An 18393-nucleotide genomic window follows, 5' to 3' on the forward strand; every position below is an offset into this window, starting at 1 on the left:
ATACCGGTAACAAAATATGAATACAAGTCACGTTTGGCTTCTGTAATTACAAGAGGTGCTCAAAGTGGTTCCATTTCCATCACTTCTGATTACGGCCAACTACTGCTTGAGCATAGATAACATCTCTTAAAATGTGTATACATTTTTTTGGCAACCCTGGTATGTAACATATCAGCCGTGTGTGTGTGTGTGTGTGTGTGTGTGTGTGTGTGTGTGTGTAAAATGAGTATGCCAGAGCTGTTAAAATACCTTGCAGTTTGGCAGTTTCAAAGTAGGTATTACTAAGAGCTCCTTTCTTAGTTTAGAGAGAGGATATCAAGGAAACATCAATAGATACCTAGTCTAGAATTATTTTTGTGTATCCATTGTGACTTTCATCTTGGAGTCATAATTCTCAGTTTTAATAGGGAATCTTAATCAATCAGCAGCAGTAGGGACTTTCTTTTACAGGTGAAGTCCCTGGCTTACAGAAGATGTCTTTTTTTGAGTCCAGCTCTTATGCCAGGAAGGATAAGAGAAACCAGACTGAGTATCCAGTCAGACCAGAAAAGAGTGAAAGATTGACAATTTGGCCACAAGTTCTGAATCTCAGCCCAAATGTGCAGTGTTGAGCAATGCTGGGACCCACGATGATAGACCAGATTAAAGTACAGTGCAGGTTAGGGCCTGGGGTCCTGTGGACTGTCAGAAGACCCCAGGTATGGAGGGAGGCACTAGGACCAGGAAGTGGGCATTTAAAAGGACAGGGGGTGACTGGTCATAAGCCCTGCAAAGAATCTGGGCGGTATGGTTAGAGGATAAATAGGAACAAGAGAAAGCAGAAAGAAATTGCTTGCTATTAAGCCAGTGGATTCCAAAGTGGGGATTCTGTTCATGTGTCCTTTTCAGAGTCTGGATTGGCATCTGAGTACAGGACAGACCAGCTATGGCCCAGTTGATGGTGTTAGACAAGTGATGAAGAAGAGTTGAGGCCGTTCCTAACTCTGTGCAGAGTACCTGGTCAACTTGATAAAAGTTTAATTTTATGACTGTTTTCATTTGTAGGCTGTGCACTTATTTCTATAATGCTTAGTTAGTAAACTATGCTATAATATTAAATAACCTTTTATTAATAAAATAATATCTAATATGCTCTACCAACTTGGCACATCTCATAATTGCTGAAACCTAATTTTCCTGAATGCAATGCAATGCAACACAAAGATGCATTGGTAGGACATAAAACAATTTAAATGCAAATTTTTAGGGACTTGTTTTCAATATTAATCTCTTCGATTTGTGTTTGGTGAATAAAAATAAATCTGACCACCAGGAGGACATTATGGAGAATCTGGTTTAGTTACCTTAAAGGTAACTAAATTTCCATGTGTTTTTCATGAGACCCTCGATTCTAAGGGGCTACGAAGTGTTAGAAAGATGAGTGCCTCTGAGTACTAGGGTGTACTGGAGTGATCTGCCAGCATTTGACGGTGCCCTGTGGCTTTTCTTTTTTTTCCCTGTTGGTTTAGGAAGCAATTTATTGGCTTTGCAACTAGGCATCCGTGGAACTTGAAGCCACAAATGGAGTGGAAAAATCTTACTTGATGTTGTGGTTCCCAGAAAATAATAACAGAGCCTGTGGTTGCAAATACTGCTAATGTTGCAGACCTAGGGGACAGACCATCAGGGGGAGGTGTTAATTTTTACCAAAGACACAATACCTGGCGGGAAGAATTGGTGTCAGGTTTTATATCACTCTGTCTGTGTGGCAGATACAGTCTTTGTTATTCAGGCATGCCACAAGCTGATCCGGTGCTCCTTGCTTTGTTCATGGGTTAAACTGTTCCTGAACCAAAACTTTCCCTTGGATACTTCAGTCAGCATGCTGACTTTGATCTTTTAAATGTTCAGAGAATTGAAACTCCCTCAGTAGGAGTTCCAAGCATAACTGCTGATGGTGACACCTGTTAGATGCATGCGTTGTGGTGTAACGCTGGGCATCCCGTGGCTATGGATTCTGCACTTAACTTTTCTTGATATGACCACATCTAGAAGGAGATGACAAATTCTCCTGCTGTGGTTCCTATCCTCAATTAAGTGTGGATGTTTTATTGCCTTTTTCCTACTCTTCATGAAAAGTCAGTGCCAGGATACTAAGAAAGCTTGACAGCGTCTATCTCACACCCAAATAAAAAAGTAAAGTGACTGTTGGGCCATCATCTGGAGTTATAAAATATGATTGCATTGGCTTAATCTGACTTTGACAGGTTTTCATGTTTTCCTTGAGATTTAACTAAGTGTAAATCGTACCCAGTTCTCCCCTATTCATCAGTATATCTAAACGTCATAAGTGATTTGTTCACTCTAATAAAGTGAAAAAAATCTGTTGACATAGTTATGTATGTCTTGAATTTGTGATATGTACTTTGTTTGAGTATGTGTTTATGCTATTTAGGTTTGAGAAAAGACTCCTGGGAGAAATATTTAACATATTGTCTGATTAAGTTCGTGAACTTGTTGCAATGATGTTGCTAAACTTTTTTGATGTCAGAGGGATTATTCATTATGAATTTGTACCAACTGGACAGACACTTAACCAAGTTTACTATTTGGAAGTGCTGAAAAGGCTGTGTGAAAAATGTAGATGACCTTAACTTTTCGCCAACAATTGATGGCTCTTGCATCACGACAATGCACCAACTCACATGGCACTGTCTGTGAGGGAGTTTTTAGCCAGTAAACAAATAACTGTATTGGAGCACCCTCCCTTCTCATCTGATCTGGCCCCCAATGACTTCTTTCTTTACCCGAAGATAAAGGAAATAATGAAAGGAAGACATTTTGATGACATTCAGGACATCAAGAGTATGTAATATGACGAGAGCGCTGATGGCCATTCCAGAAAAAGAGATCCAAAATTGCTTTGAAGGGTGGACTTAGGCGCTGGTGTCTGTGCATAGCTTCCCAAGGGGAGTACTTCGAAGGTATCCATAGTGATATTCAGCAATGAGGTATATAGCACTTTTTCTAGGATGAGTTTACGAACTTAATTGTCAGACTTCGTAAACGTTGGTTTGCATGCAAGAGAGACCTGCTTCAATTTTCCTCCTAGTTGTAAAATCTGGAAAGTCCAAGCTGATCAGTTGTTGAAACATTTAAGAGTATAATGCTTAGTAATTAAGGTAGTAGAGTTATGTCAGCAATGAACAGGGAGTAATTTTCTTTCTTCTCTCTCATTCTTACTTCCAGACAATAAACTAGGTTTTCCATAGCCAAAAATATTAGGGTGAATTTAAGCCTGCTAAAAAGAATTAAGTTAGGAAATATGTTTTTTAGATAGTTCAGAAATGTTTCGGAATTGATGATATTGGTAAAGAGAGAAGCCATGATCATACTTCTCACCCTCTAGGTATAATCCAGCAGTGTTTGTGAATGCTTATACTCTCAGGGCCTGTCATAAATACACCTGAATAATTGATTTCTCTTGTTGCAAAAGTGTTTTTCCAATGTCACTTTGTGGAGATAAAAAAGGAAGCCTATAGCAATATTCATGACCTCAATAATTTGTTGGAAAGTTAAAATTTATATGTGAAACTATTTTGGTTGCTCTCCTGTAATCTCGTGGTCCAGATGGTCAGGAAGGGGAAAGATCATTACTGGTGAATATAGCCAGGAAAGTTTCACGCAGGTGGCAGGAATGTGGATAGCCTACATAATTTTCCAAAGTATCTGGCTATTCCTTTCATGGTATTTATGTAGCCTAGAATACGTGTTGGTATGTTTCTCCTTATAGAGCAAATAGACCGTGGGAATGTATTGTTAAACACATTAATTCATTTGACGATCATCTATTGAATGTCCTCTTGTTTTTGGAATATTGTTCTCACTAAATCATCCACCTGTCACATCACGTAGGTATGCGCAAAAGCTGTAATTGCAGGACTAGCTGATGCATTCGAAGTTAGTCTCGATCCCCCAAATCAGATAATGACATGGTTATTTATGTAAATATTAATATTGCTAAATAAACATGGCGCATCACAAGTAGTTGCTTATAAAATAAAGTATTTAGGTATTAGAAATTTGCGTTGTAATATTTTCAGATTTTGCTTAAATAAAGTCTTAGAAGATATATTTTAAGTAGTCATAAAATCAATAGCTGTTTTGTATAAGGCACTGTGATGGGTGCTGGGGGAGTCATTTTGTACGTATATGTTTTCTGCCCAAGGTCTGCTCAAGAATAGACTCCCTCCAGATTTCATGGTCTCTTTATGGCACTTGTGAGTCCTGTGCACCAAAGATGCTAATGCAGGTTTCTCATCTCTAGAGAGCTGCTGGGGTATGCTAGGCAGCTTGGATCTGTCTGATTTGTGTCAGAGGTTCCTGCTAATTTTAGGGTGGGGCAGACAAGGAAGAGACTGCTATTTTTCAGCCCTTAATCTGGAAACACAATTTACAAGATAATATTTTGAATTGTTTTATATCTGCTTTATAGGACTCTTAATTCTTATTTTCTTTGTGTTACTTTGTGCTTAGTAAACTATTAGTACAATACTTTGACATTATTATAAATATAAAGATTAGGGGAGAATATTAGATACGGGTTTCAAAAGTTAGTATGCCACTGTCACTAATTCATGAAATAAATATTTAGCGTTCTTGGCTGTTCATTTTTTTACAGAACAAATGACAAACATGAATATCTTCATTTGGACCGAGGAACATAGGCTTTTTAGGGAACTGAGACTATAATAAAGAGAACAATCTTAGGTTTTTGAAGTCATTTCCCTGAAAAATCAACAAAAGAAAAAGAGGGAGCAAAACTAGTTAAATTGGGGCAAACTCAGAAAACTGCTGGAAGGAGACGTGTGTTTAACCAGACAAGGGATTGCTTTTACAGGTTAAAATTTTTCTCCTCCGACATTCTCATTATAATCAAGTATTACTGCACTGCGTCTATAAATAGTATTTATGTTGGAAACAGACCAGAAAACCAAGTAAAACAGAAAGCAGTATCATTAATTTTTGGACAAAGAGGTACAACAGCACATTGAGAACCTGAGTTTTCTTACTTATAATCAAAATCGGATTTAAGGCAATGCCACAAGTTACTCTTACTGTAGTAGCTACTTTGGGGAAGCCTGTGGACTCACGCAGTCGTCATTGTAAAATACTGCCTGGGACTTTTAGGGCCCCACTACATGTGCCAGTGATCATTTCTGGTTGACCATGTGGGAAGTTCTAGTGTACCTCTGCCAGCCTCTAATGAAGTTACATTTTCATTTATTCCAAAAATACCAGATGACAGGCTTCTATGTGCTAGATATTCACTTAACCCTTTGGGAAAATTTATTATATGTGATCAGTGCCCTCCTAGAATTTAGGCGAGTAAGAAAATCAGCATTAATATCATGTTTTATTTTTCATTATTTATTTAAAAAGCTATAGATTTTTATTAAGCTTAACAAAAACTAACAGTCCCTATCTTACCAGTCCCCACCGCTCAATTTCCTAGAAAGACCACTTTGAACTTTTAGCCATTTCTTCTGTTTCTTTAAAGATCGTGAATACCTTGCTACTTTTCGATTTTTATTTTCAGTTTCATTTTTTTTAAATTAAAGTTTATTGGGGTGACAATTGTTAGTAAAGTTACATAAGTTTCAGGTATACAGTTCTGTAATGCATCATTTATATATCACATTGTGTGTTCACCACGCAGAGTCAGTTCTCCTTCCATCACCATGTAATTGATCCCTTTTACTCTCTTTTCAGTTTTAGATATCATCTTTTTAATTCATACAGTTGTCACACTATATCTTGAGTTCATACTATCTCCGTGCTCCTTTCCCCTATTCTCTCAATTGTTAAAACTTAATTTTGCCAAAATCTATTTTTAATGTTTGTATTACAGTGACTTTGTACATATTACTCCCAACTTAGCTATTTCATTTATTTTGATTGTTCTTACTTGTGTATAACTTTGATTTCCCAGGAGTTAATAATTGCCTTTGAATTTCCTTATTAAAAAAAGGAGTATAAACATTTCATTACATTGACATATCAGGATATTGATCAGTTCTGTTTTCCTTTTTCTGGGGACATTTCCTGGAGCCCCTTACCTATTGCTCCAGTTTAGGTAAGATCCTCTCTTGACCGGTTACACAACTGTTGTACTGGAATACGTGGATCTGGGTTGTCCTAAGAATTCCATTTGCTGCTTTTCTATATTGGACCTCCTGTTTCTAGAGTCCATATCTTCTTCTCTTGGTTTAGTCCCATATTTTGTCAGAGTGTGTCATCCAGTGGCTTCCGATAAAAAGAAGCATAGGAGTGTGAGGGTTTTTTTGTTTTGTTTTTCTTTCATTAAAAAGTTTGGGAGAATTGAGTTAGAAATCTGGAGTTAAAGTGCTTCTTATACAGACTTTTGACTGCTCTTTCTATTTATATTTCCTCTTATTTTCTCACCTTTAGGATTACCTGCTGCCTCTATTCCTGTAACCCAAACTGATTTATCTCTTGGCTTCTTTCTCTGCAGGCATGTTAACATTGCCTCCCACCATCCAACGTTTTGGTGACACTTTTTTTTTTTTTTTGACACCCAGAGAGAACTTCAGTGGTAGTAGATAGCCGCCAGAAAGATGATGGAATGCTTTCTTTACTGAAAATACAGAACCTTAATATGCTATTATACACTCCAGTTAAAATCTATATATTCGTAAAAGTTTTTCTGTTCAACTCCCTGTTGTCAAAACTGGATTGCTGCATGAGTACTGCTGAAGATATTTGCCACAAGTCTGTGCTCATGGTAAATGTAGTTTAATATTTTATCTTAATAGCTCCCTTCTATTGAACACTTGGTATTTGCCTGGCATCACGATAAATACTTACCTACATAATTTTAAAATCTTCAAATCAACTAGTAAGGTAAATAATACGGCCTTTATTTTAATGATGAGAAAGACTGATCTTCCAATGTGTGAAGTAATTTAGACAAGTTTACACAACTAGTGCTATTCTCACTCTGGCTTGTCTGGTCCCCAAACTTGGCTTTTCTTTTCACTGTCCCACAGTATCTCTTTTGAGTAACGGGACTTAGAAAACTGCTTCCTGATCTCTCCCCTTTGATGGCTGCTAACCCTTACAAGAAAAAGTGAGAATACTTGGTTGTGTTTCTGGTGACTTATTTCGAGATTCTGGGTGGAGGCTGGAAGTCTTGAGACAGAACAATAGATTTTATATATATATGGAAGTGAATATATGTATGTATATAGTTATCATATATAATGTTTATGTTTTTATACTTGATCTTAGCCAAAAGGCAGAGAAGCGATTTTATATATCTGATACATATTATCTGATATATATTTATTTATTCACTTCCTATACATGCTTCTTCCAACACCTGGAAGACTATCTGATAACTTTTCTGTTTTCAGACTTCCCCACACCCAAATGTTACCCTTCCTTTTAGCATAAGACTCTGTAAATAATAATTTTATTTTCTAGAACATGTGATATTATTTCAGTTAGTGTTGATGATATGGTCAGACCATAATTGGCTCCCCTGCTGACACTCTAGAATAGATCCCTAATGCCTCAAGTATTTTGAGCACTGGTAGTAAAGATTCTGACAATAAAGTATACTTTTTGAGCATAGCTTCTTCATTAAAAAAACAAACCAACCAAACAAACAAAAACTGTGTTGTATTGCACCACTGATAAGAGTTATTTTTGAAGAAATTAAAACTTCTAAAAAAAAAGTTATCTTTACTCTAAGGACTGTAATGTGTTTATCAGATTAATCTGAATCTCCTAGGTAATCCTTTGATTTCTGTTTTGGTAACTGTGAATAAAACCCAATGTGAAGTAATCATAAGGGTAGCATTTCAAATCAGCTTAGTGTAGTGTAAGCCTAGCAGTTCTTAAAAGAGGTGGAAAAAAAATCCTAGATTGGAATTTTAAATTCTTGAAAAGAAAACGTTTTTCTCTCTTCCTTAGTAAATTCTGTTGATGTGACTTGATTTGTTTTCTTCACTTACTTGTAAGCCTGTATTGTAGGTTTTAGGCTGGATTTACTAGACTTACGGTCTCACAGAATGTTTTCAGTGTTACTGAGGGTGAAGCAAGGGGAGGAGGGAGCCTAAAGTGTAAGGGCATAGAAGGGAGGTTTCAATGCTTAAACAAAAACAAATTTGCATTCATCTTGTTTGTTTTGTTACCGTGTTTCCCCGAAAATAAGACCTAGCCAGACAATCAGCTCTAATGGGCCTTTCGGAGCAAAAATTAATATAAGACCCAGTATTATATTATATTGTATTATATTATACCGGGTCTTATAGTGAAATAAGACTGGGTATTACATTATATTATGTTATATTATATTAGACCTGATCTTATATTATAGTAAAATAAGACCAGGTCTTATATTAATCTTTGCTCCAAAAGATGCATTAGAGCTGATTGTCTGGCTAGGTCTTATTTTCAGGGAAACAGGGTAGTATTGTAACAAAACATCTCAACTTCAGTTAATAATTCATATTAAGTATAAGGTACACAAATTGATGTGAATGAATTACTTTTTTACAATCACCATTTGGGACTAAGCATTTTTAAAGAATATGCTACTGTTAAGTCCCTATTTATTTTTGGCTTGTTCTTTCAGTGTTCCTGAATATTTGATATTTTCCCCAACCCATGGCAATATAGGTTCAGGTAGTTTTCTAATGTGGTGCTTCTCAACTTTAATATGCAAACAGGTCACTTGGGGATCTTGTTAACATGCAGGTTCTGGGATGGGGCCTGAGAGTCTGTATTTCTAAGAAGTTCGCAGAATGCTGTTGCTGGTGGTCATCCCACCACACTAACAATGATCTAAAGTATCTCGGATACGGGAGGAATACAAAATCTGTTTCTTCAGTATCTATAACTGTTGAACTTCTACAAAGAAGTCAGTGGGAGAGACCTTGTATTGTTGGCTGCTACTCAGTACATCTAAATAGGACTGGATTTATTGCTTCTTACAGATTTTTTTTTTTTTTTTGCTTCTTACAGATTTAATATATTTTTAATTATTTGTAGTATTTGGTTTATATTTTTCATTATTTGTAGTATTCGGTTTAGAAGTGATTCCAATCTTGTACTTTTATTTATTAATGTGTATTTTTATATATATTATATATGTAAACTATTCCTCTAGTGTCTTTGAAAAAAAAGAATAGCACACTTGACCCGTGCTTAACTTCAAATTACAGCACCCAGACATCTCTTATCTATAGCTGTTAGTCATTGAGATCCTAATGTATTTACTGTTTTATGCTTATATAAACATAAAACCGCAGGATATATACAAATTTATAACTAGCTGCATTGTGATGTTTATTCCTGTGCAAGTGGATACTAGCACTAAAAAGAGTTTAATGCTTCTTTTTAAAATTTATCTTCTAAATAGCTCAATCACTAAAAGAATTTGCAAGACTACTCATCACAGTAGAAGAAGAAAGGAGAAGACTGGTAAGTCCATTGCTCATTTTTTAAGAATAATGCTTTGTTTGGATAAAATAAAAGAAAGAATAGACTTTCTGAACTATACTTAGCCATATGAGAGCTTATAATTTGATACATTTGATGTACTAAATGTTATAGAAAAAAAAGTCTGATTATCAAATATTACTAATAAGATAAGCCATTTCTATTTATTTCATTTGTTCAGCAGATGTAAATTACATTCATTTTGCTTTCCAGTTAGTGTTTCTGAGAATTAAAAATATTAAACAAATTTCCATTAAGAAACCCATTCTAATTGAGCAACTTCTAAATAACCTTAGTGTTCTAATAAAGATACACTACAAGTATTAAAGACAATTCGTGGAACGAGCAACTAATTTTGCCAAGGTGTTAGCAGGACACTTTTTTGAAGGGCACATTTGAGTAGGGTCTTGAAGGCTGGGAGGGTTTTGCGGGGGTGGGAAGATTGGCAAAAATATTCTAGGTTGATGGATTACTTTATGTAACAGTATCAATGCTCAATTATTACTAATGCATTTATCCATTCACAAATATAATTTTGTACCCATTGTTGAAATTCCTGTGAAGGCCCCTGTCTATGACCCAGTGTTCTCATTTGTACATGGGAAATATAGTAGGGTGTACCCCACAGAATTGTTGTAAAGCATGTGTAGCAGCACCTGGCACATGATAAATGTTGGAGGTGATAAAGATACTGATCGTCAGTTGAGGGTTATAGGCTTGTTTAAAATGCCATCTTTGCTATCACTTACTTCACCCATCCTGTTGGGGAATTATACATACACATAAATAAATGTGAGTGTGGAGTAAATGTGCACAGTTTGGAGTCATTTTGCTAACGAGATGAGGGAGAGCAATTTGAGGAGAGGACCTTTAAGGTGGCCTGACTCGGGGGAAGCATTGCCTGAGCCAGGGCAGAATCACACAACTAGGAGGCGGCAGTCGTATAAATGAGCCTGAGCAGAGGTACAAGGTTGGAGAAAGGACTATATACGATGTCTGACAATTAAGTTCACAGACTTGTTGCAATGATATTGCTAACCTTTTTTGATATCAGAGGGATTATGCATTATGAATTTGTACCAACTAAACAAACAGTTCACCAAGTTTACTATTTGGAAGTGCTGAAAAGGCTGCATGAAAAAGTTAGACAACCTGAAATTTTTGCCAACAATTCATCGCTCTTGAATCACAACAATGCACTAGCTCACGTGGCACTGTCTGTGAGGGAGTTTTTAGCCAGTAAACAAATAACTGTATTGGAACACACTCCCTACTCACCTGATCTGGCCCCCGATGACTTCTTTCTGTACCTGAAGATAAAGGAAATATTGAAAGGGAGACATTTTGATGACATCAGGACATCAAGGGTATTACAATGACAACTCTGATGGCGATTCTAGAAAAGAGTTCTAAAACTGCTTTGGAGGGTGGACTGGGGGCTGGTGTCAGTGCATAGCTTTCCAAGGGGAGTACTTCGAAGATGACCATAGTGATATTCAGCAATGTGGTCTGTAGCAGTTTTTTTAGGATGAGTTCTCGAACTTAATTGTCCGACTTTGTATATTTGTAGAATAAGGCAATGGTTCTTAGATGGTATTAATAGAAGATTGATTGCTGGTTTGGGCCAAATGCAGGGTTTAAGAGCTGGACTAAGAAGTTGTGTTTGTTATAGGCAGTGGGGAAAATTGCTACAAGTTTCTGAATAGAAAATGAGAGGATCAATATGGGATTTAGGAAAGATTTATTTGGTGGCCATGCTAAGAAGGAGATATGGTGGGGAAGAAATAACTGGGGAGAGAGGTGACCATATTTTCTTAGGGAACAACAGCCTACTATGTGGTCTAGTCCCAGTATCAGAGAGAAAGCCATACGATGGGATCTGTACTAGATATATATAAGCTATTATGGGAAACGGACCCATTCTGGGGAGATCAGAGAAAACTTTTTTGTGGAGGTGACTTTGACATCTGTAGGCTAAATAGGACACTTTTAAGTGTATTACACATAATCCTCACTTCAGTTCTCTGAGGTTACACAATAGAAGTCCTATTCCAAGTTCCATGGGGGAGATGTGGGTAGTATGTGCCCTTATGGCCCAGGAGAGGAGCTGATGACAAATATGCTGGAAGGGTGGTTACAGGTATGTGAAAATAAAGAGTTGGAAATGGCATGGAAGCCAGAGGAATGTATATGGTTCCAGGTTGAGTGAGGTTGTGATTCAAATCTTGGGAAAATAATTCAGAAGAGTGATAAGCCAACTAGCCTGGGTTATAATTTTAGAAAATGTACTAGTTTGAAGAATATGGGAAAGTGTGTTGTAGGAGAAAAAATAGCTCAGGCAATGTTTTTATAGCACTGAGGAGACCTGTAGGCACCAGGGGAAATGCTCTTTCTTTGCGTTGGGAGAAAAGGAAGAGAGGATTGGTTACAACATAGAACTTTGGACAGTAAATGGGTTGGTTGGACAGGTGGATAATATACTGTTAGGAAGACATGGTCATCTGCTGTGAAAGGAGTTTGTAGAAATAGTTTAGAACAGCCAGAAGCAGGTTATACAACAGAAAAGGGACTGCTTGTTAGTGATAAAGAACCACTAAAGTTAGGCATTATAAATACGTTAAGAAAAGACGAATTCCCATGCTTTCATAGATTTTTTTAGTAATACCCAGAGCTTTTCACTCTGAGCAGTAAGAACAGGTGGGAGGACAGATTTAAGTTGGTCGTTGGTATAGAAGACGTGGTGCTGGATTAAAGGGACATGAATTTGTGTAATATGAAAATGGTTTCTGATTGAGTATAGTGATAACTGACACAGGAGGGTAACTGAAATCCTTAGAAAGCAGAGAGGGCAAGCACGATTACTTAGTTATGTTGAAGGATCACTAGGGACAAAGGAGATTTTAAGAGAGGACACAGAAGTTGTGATCAGGAGTGGGAGTTGAAAAATGCTGAACTTGTCAACGGAGCTGGCCCAGGTAGTGAAGTTCAGAGGTGGCTGAGCAGGAAGTCAGGTCTTAGGAATTGAGAAGGCTGAGCTCAGAGGTTTGGATATTTTATGAGCAGGATCTTGAGATATCCAATACGGTGACAGGATAAAAGACAAAAACCAAGGAGAGGCAATAGCTGAGAATGGGGTCGAGTGTCTTATAAACAGTGGAGATGGAGAGTGGACCACCAACTCTTAGTGTTTCAAAGATCATTATTTCTGCCTCAGCCATGTTTCTCATGTTGAGGCAAGGAGGGAATTCTGCATTCAGGAGTGAAGTCATATTGTATAGGTTTTAATTGCTTTTTCTGTCATTTCAGAGGTCTGAAATAAAGAATGCAAATAATGAAAAATCTCTGTAGATAAAGGCCTAATGGATTGCATTCCCACAAAGATTCTGTAAAAGTAATTATTAAACACATATCTAAGTATTGGAGTGATTCATCAACACTTCTAGTCATTTGATGTTACTACAACTGAAAGTATAACTGGTAGCAGATTTGCCCATAGCTGGGCAAAGCTATGCTAAAGAATTTGTGTTTTAAAAATTAGTGCTTTATTTAGGAAGTGGAATATTTTAAGTATACATACTAAGAATGTGCAAAGGAGTTCTGTAATTCATTATGCTATTTAATCATTCTATGTTTTTCGGTGATAAATCATGATTATTATATACCATGTATCCCCGAAAATAAGACCTACCTAGACAATCCGCTCTAATATGTCTTTTGGAGCAAAAATTAATATAAGACCTGGTCTTATTTTACTATAATATAAGACTGGGTCATAATATCATATCATATCATATCATATCCCGGTTTCATTTTACTATAATGTAAGACCAGGTCTAATATTATTTTTATTTTATTATTTTCAGAAATGTGACCTTCTCTTCACTTTCTATTAACTTTATATATGTTTTTTTAATTCTACTAGAGCCAACTAAAAATGCATAGTTTTAGTGCAACAAAAAGGTGACTCTGAGAAAGTAATAGGAAATACATGTTTCTTCAGAAACTTTTAAGGATACAATTTATGTTTCTTACTGGAAAAACCATTTTCCATGACACAGCATTTTCCAAGATGGTGATTGACATCTGCCAACATGTGGCTACACCAGAATAGCCTTTTTAACAGTGCAGAGGTCTTTCATTTTTTTTACACTTATCATGCCATGAATTCCTAGGGAATAGGTTCCAGCAGCTCAGGCTCCTTTCTGTTGGTTCTCACAGAGTGTGCTTCTCTGGGTGCAGCAGGCTGGCGCTTCAATCGAACCTAGGTACCTTTCTCTTTGGCTTCCTTTATTTTTGATCATTTTCCTTCACATACTTTAGGAAGCTTATAGGCTCTGAGCGTGCTTAACATGCTCAATACGTACATTAATTCTCTTGGCAAGAATCTTGCCCTTGTTTGTTTACAACAGTGCTAACCGCATGCTGGGTAACACTGTAGACTCTTCCAGTTTTGCCATGGTAACGTGTAGAGGGCATTCCTTTGTGAACAGTGCCCATTCTCTTGATGTCTACAGTATCACCTTTCTTGTAGATTCGCATGTATGTATGTGGCCAAAGGAATAACTCCATGCTTTCTAAAAGGCCTAAAAAACACAGAGCGGGGCCTCTCCTCTTTCCCTCTGTGTTGGTCATTTCGGCAAATTACTGGAAGACGGCAGTTCCGCCAGATCAGCTTTTTAACAACACAAAAATAAGAAATAATTTAATAGCCCTTTGTAATAGCCCTAGTAAAATGTTTATTACTTACAGTCAGGATATGGCATTGACTAGTGACATAGGCTTTTTTCTTTTTTTAAATGCATCTTTATTGGAAATGTTAGAACTTTTCCCCATAGAATGCAGCACTTAAATGATTTTGGTTAGAGATGTCTCAGTTCAGGTGCCCTGGTGGAAAGACTCTGAGACTGTCTCCAATGCAAAGAGGGATTAATAAGCCATATAAACTCTGTGGTGAGGTCTCTTCTGTTTCCATACCACCACAGGGACAACTCTTATTTTATTTCAGATCACAGCTGACATGGCTGAGCAAGTGCTACCATTTTATCGCAGGTTGGTAAAAATTAATTGAACAAATACAAACATATCAAGAGAGAACCCTTGAGGGAAGCATGAAATGTTTAGTTGAGGTCTTCCGGCAGAGATCTTTGTCACTGTTTCTTTGTTACTTGTATTGGAATATTGTTTGTTTCTCTTATTTCTAGGCCATTGGACTCGACATTTCCTCTCTTGACTCCTTAGAAACATACTCCACTCTCCGTTCCTCCCTTGTCAGTTCTCTCCCTCTTGTTCCCTGTTTTCCAGCCCCAGGGCGTTTGTTTCTCCTAATGTCACTACAAGTGATTTAAGTCTTTTGGACTTAAATCTCTGCGTTTGTCGTTTCCTCTGCCTTGAACATCCTGCATACCCTGTTATAGGCTCCATTTGTCTTTCAGACTTTAGTCTATATGTCACCTATGGGGGCCTTCTTTTTCCATACAGCCTAAATTAGTCCCCCTTAGTCCTTATACATTGTGAATGAAATTCCTGCTCATGAAGCTTGCATTCTTTTGGGGAAAAAGAGACATTAAACAAATTATGTCTGATGGTGGTAAGTACTAAAAAGAAAAACAATGCATCTCATAGAAGATATTTCCATTTATTGAGGAGAAGAAAGAGATGGGGGAAAAATATTTAGATTTTGAATACTTAGCTGCCTACAGGATATCTAAGTAGCCTCATCTAGGGAACAGCTGGACATATGGGTTTGGAGTTCAGGGGAGCAGATGGTACTAGAGATAAAAATTTAGAAGTTGTCAACCAGTAGAGGGTATTTAAAGCTATGGGAATGTATAGCTATGGGAATGTATAGCCAGTCTATGAGTGTGTAGATAGGTGGGAAGATTGAGCCGTGAGGTGCCGAGTCCAGAGTTTGGTCAGATGAGGTAAAATCAACAAAGGACATTTAGATCAGTTGGAGAATCAAACATAGCTGTTTGGATAGTTTACTCGAAGTCCCATTTATCCACTTGGCCATAGTAGGGATGTAGGACAGTAACAAATAGAAACTTACAGGATGTGGACTCGGTGGCTGCAGAATTCTTCAAGACAGAGGGTCCAACTTACCTGATCTGCGCCTCCTCTACCCCTGCCTGGAGGCCCCTCACTTTCTCAGTAGTCTGAATCCCTAACCTTGACAACTGTGTGTGGCAATGTCGTTTTATTATTTTTTGCTTCTTAATTATGTCTTTACCACCCATTGAGGAAGCCTCAACTGCAGAATATTTTAGGTTATGTTTAGCTTGAAGAATTTATGCAGATGGACTTCTAATTTTCATTTTGATTAATACAGGAAACTGTTTTAATCATCATCATTCACAACATGTGACATTCACATTTGACCTTTGACCTCTGTAAGTGTACAAATTTGCTATAGGTTTCCCAGGACTTATGTTCTTTATATTCAGTGCCCGGATTAGTCTTTTTTATCCTTGGGTAATGAAAGTATTTTCCTAAAATGGGCTAGGTGTCTGGGTATTACTTTGGAACAAAAAAATCATGAGAGACTGGGAAGGGAACCATATAACCTTAATACTCACTTTTTTTTATAAGAGTATTAAAACCTCTGTTTTCCTTTCTTATACTTTTTTTTTTAAAGCATAAGCAGTCCTGTATAAGGGTTAATAAGGGACAGAATCAAAATAGTGTTAGATCTTTATGAAAGGGAAACTGTCAGAAACTTAAGTTACTTGGTTATTGATGCAAGATTTTGAGCTATTATGAGTCTCAAGAGATTTTTAAAAATATATCTGTGATGCACAATACATTAGACACTAGTCATCTGTGGCTGTTGAGCACGTGAAATTTGTTAGAAACATAATGTACGTCACATAAGCACGATTGGAAGCACTACCATAAATGGTAACAACACCTGACCCTAGCGTTTCAAGGTACCAGGCAATGCTACAGGAATTGCTTTATATTTTCAACTAATCTAATCTGCACTACAGCCTTCTGAGATGCGTGTTATTAATACACCCATTTTAAAAAGCAGCAAACTCAGAGGCATATAGCTAATAAGTAGTACGTGAGGGTTTAAAAAACCCAGGTTGTTGGCCTGCAAAGCCTTTACATAATCCATCATGTTACAAACGAAGACTGTTTTGCTTAAAAATTGCATAATAGCAAACATATATTGTTAATATAGTATGTGAGATGCTCTATTCAGTGCTTTAGGTGTATTTCAATATCTTAGAAAAATTCAGGAAGATCACAGGCTTTATAAGTGTTGAAATTAGCTTAATTTTTAAATCCTCTATCATATTTAAACAGGCACATACATAATTTAGCAAGAAATTAATCCATCAGTCCATTGACAATTCGCACATTAAATTTTGGCATGTGAGAGCCAAACATGTTCAGTAAACCTATTTTAAGTCTTTTGTCCCTCTTTGAACCAAGGATTCATGAAATTGGAGAATATTAAATGTTGAGAAAATTGCATGTCCTGTCTCCCTTGGTGAAAGATTTTCTTTGTTTCATCTTTGCCATACATTTTTTTCATTACATAATGCCATCAGTAGGTGATAAGATTGATTAATTTGAGCTTCTGGCATCGATGCCGTTATATACCTAAGTCCAATTATCTGTGAAGTAATCCAGTTTGTTTTCCTGTCTCAGGTAAATGAAGCATGATATGTTACCATTTGATCTGCATAAGTATGGGTTATATTTCTGGTATGTTTTAGGTTAACGTCTGTTAGAAACAAACTTTACGTATGCTGGCCTACATGCCAACATTATTTTGGTATAGTGATTTCATCTGAAATTAAGGAAAAATAAACCATCTCAATGTTCTCGATGTACAAAGTTCCGATTTTCACATTTATTGAATTGTAGAGGCTTCCCATGATTTCCCTGGTTTCCAGTTACCTGCTGAAGTGGTATTAAGGTAGAATCGCGAGGTTGCAGATCCCACAATTCATCATGGCTGCACCCATCGTGGATTTTATTTTTTATTGGTAATAGTCCTAGTACTTATTTGTGGTTTTTAAGTGTGCAAAGTACCTTTATATACATTTTTCTTTGATCCTTAAAACAATCTTAAAATAGACTGTAAATGAATTACTCAAGTTAAGTGACAGCCCAAGATGTAGGACTCAGTGTCAGGTCTTTGGACTAGACTTCCAGGTCTTCCCTTTTTTATTTAAATTTTAAAAACCCTGAGGGTACAGAGGCCTGATCTCTTTTGTAATCTTTTTTTTTTTCTTTTCTTTTTTTTTTTGGTATATATTAGGTGTTCAGAAAACCATCTTGGTTGTCCAAAATGTAGTATGGTATTTAGTAGCGCCTACAGGAAAAGCAGAGTGGTTGTTGAGAGTTATCACAGCGTCCTATTTACCATTTCCCAGACTTAAATCATTGTGGTTAAGTCTAATAGGTAAATACGTTTTCTTTGAGTAAAATTCATCAATGTAGTGTGAAAGACTTGAATAGGGAAATTGCTAGGAATTCAGAAAACACTTCAGGCTCTTCATGTTTATGAAATTTTGTCTTTTGATTCTGTAACTGGAAAAGGACCCTTAATAACAACTAGAAAGGTGTCAAAATTCTAAAATTATCTCAGAATAAATATGATGTAGTGGTCAGACAGTGAAGTCTATTCTGGCAGGTTGGCTTTTAGTCATTTTGCTAAATGACATACTCTGGGGTAGAAGCTTGTTAACACTTCTACCCCAGAGTATAAGAAAGGGGAATTAAAGAGATGAAACTGAAACTGGATTGTCATACTTATTAGCTCTTGCAAAAGAATACTTGGAAAGAAGCTTGCACTTTCCTTGGTAAAATTGTTTGTATGCTGTTGGAAGTTCTGCTGTCATGGCTAGCGCTTAGCAGAGGGAACTGAATCAG

At 36.8% G+C, this 18393-nt stretch overlaps 1 protein-coding gene across 1 annotated transcript in view; it reads left to right on the plus strand.

Moving 5' to 3' along the window:
- Positions 1-18393, plus strand: part of ARHGAP42 (Rho GTPase activating protein 42) — a 251311-nt gene that overhangs the window by 82313 nt on the left and 150605 nt on the right. Inside the window, exon 3 of the mRNA XM_033121252.1 lies at positions 9428-9489. Within this exon, the coding sequence (XP_032977143.1) occupies positions 9428-9489 (62 nt within the window). The remainder of the gene's footprint in view (positions 1-9427; positions 9490-18393) is intronic.

This window comes from Rhinolophus ferrumequinum, chromosome 11 (assembly GCF_004115265.2).
Source record: "Rhinolophus ferrumequinum isolate MPI-CBG mRhiFer1 chromosome 11, mRhiFer1_v1.p, whole genome shotgun sequence".
Classification (NCBI taxonomy): domain Eukaryota; kingdom Metazoa; phylum Chordata; class Mammalia; order Chiroptera; family Rhinolophidae; genus Rhinolophus; species Rhinolophus ferrumequinum.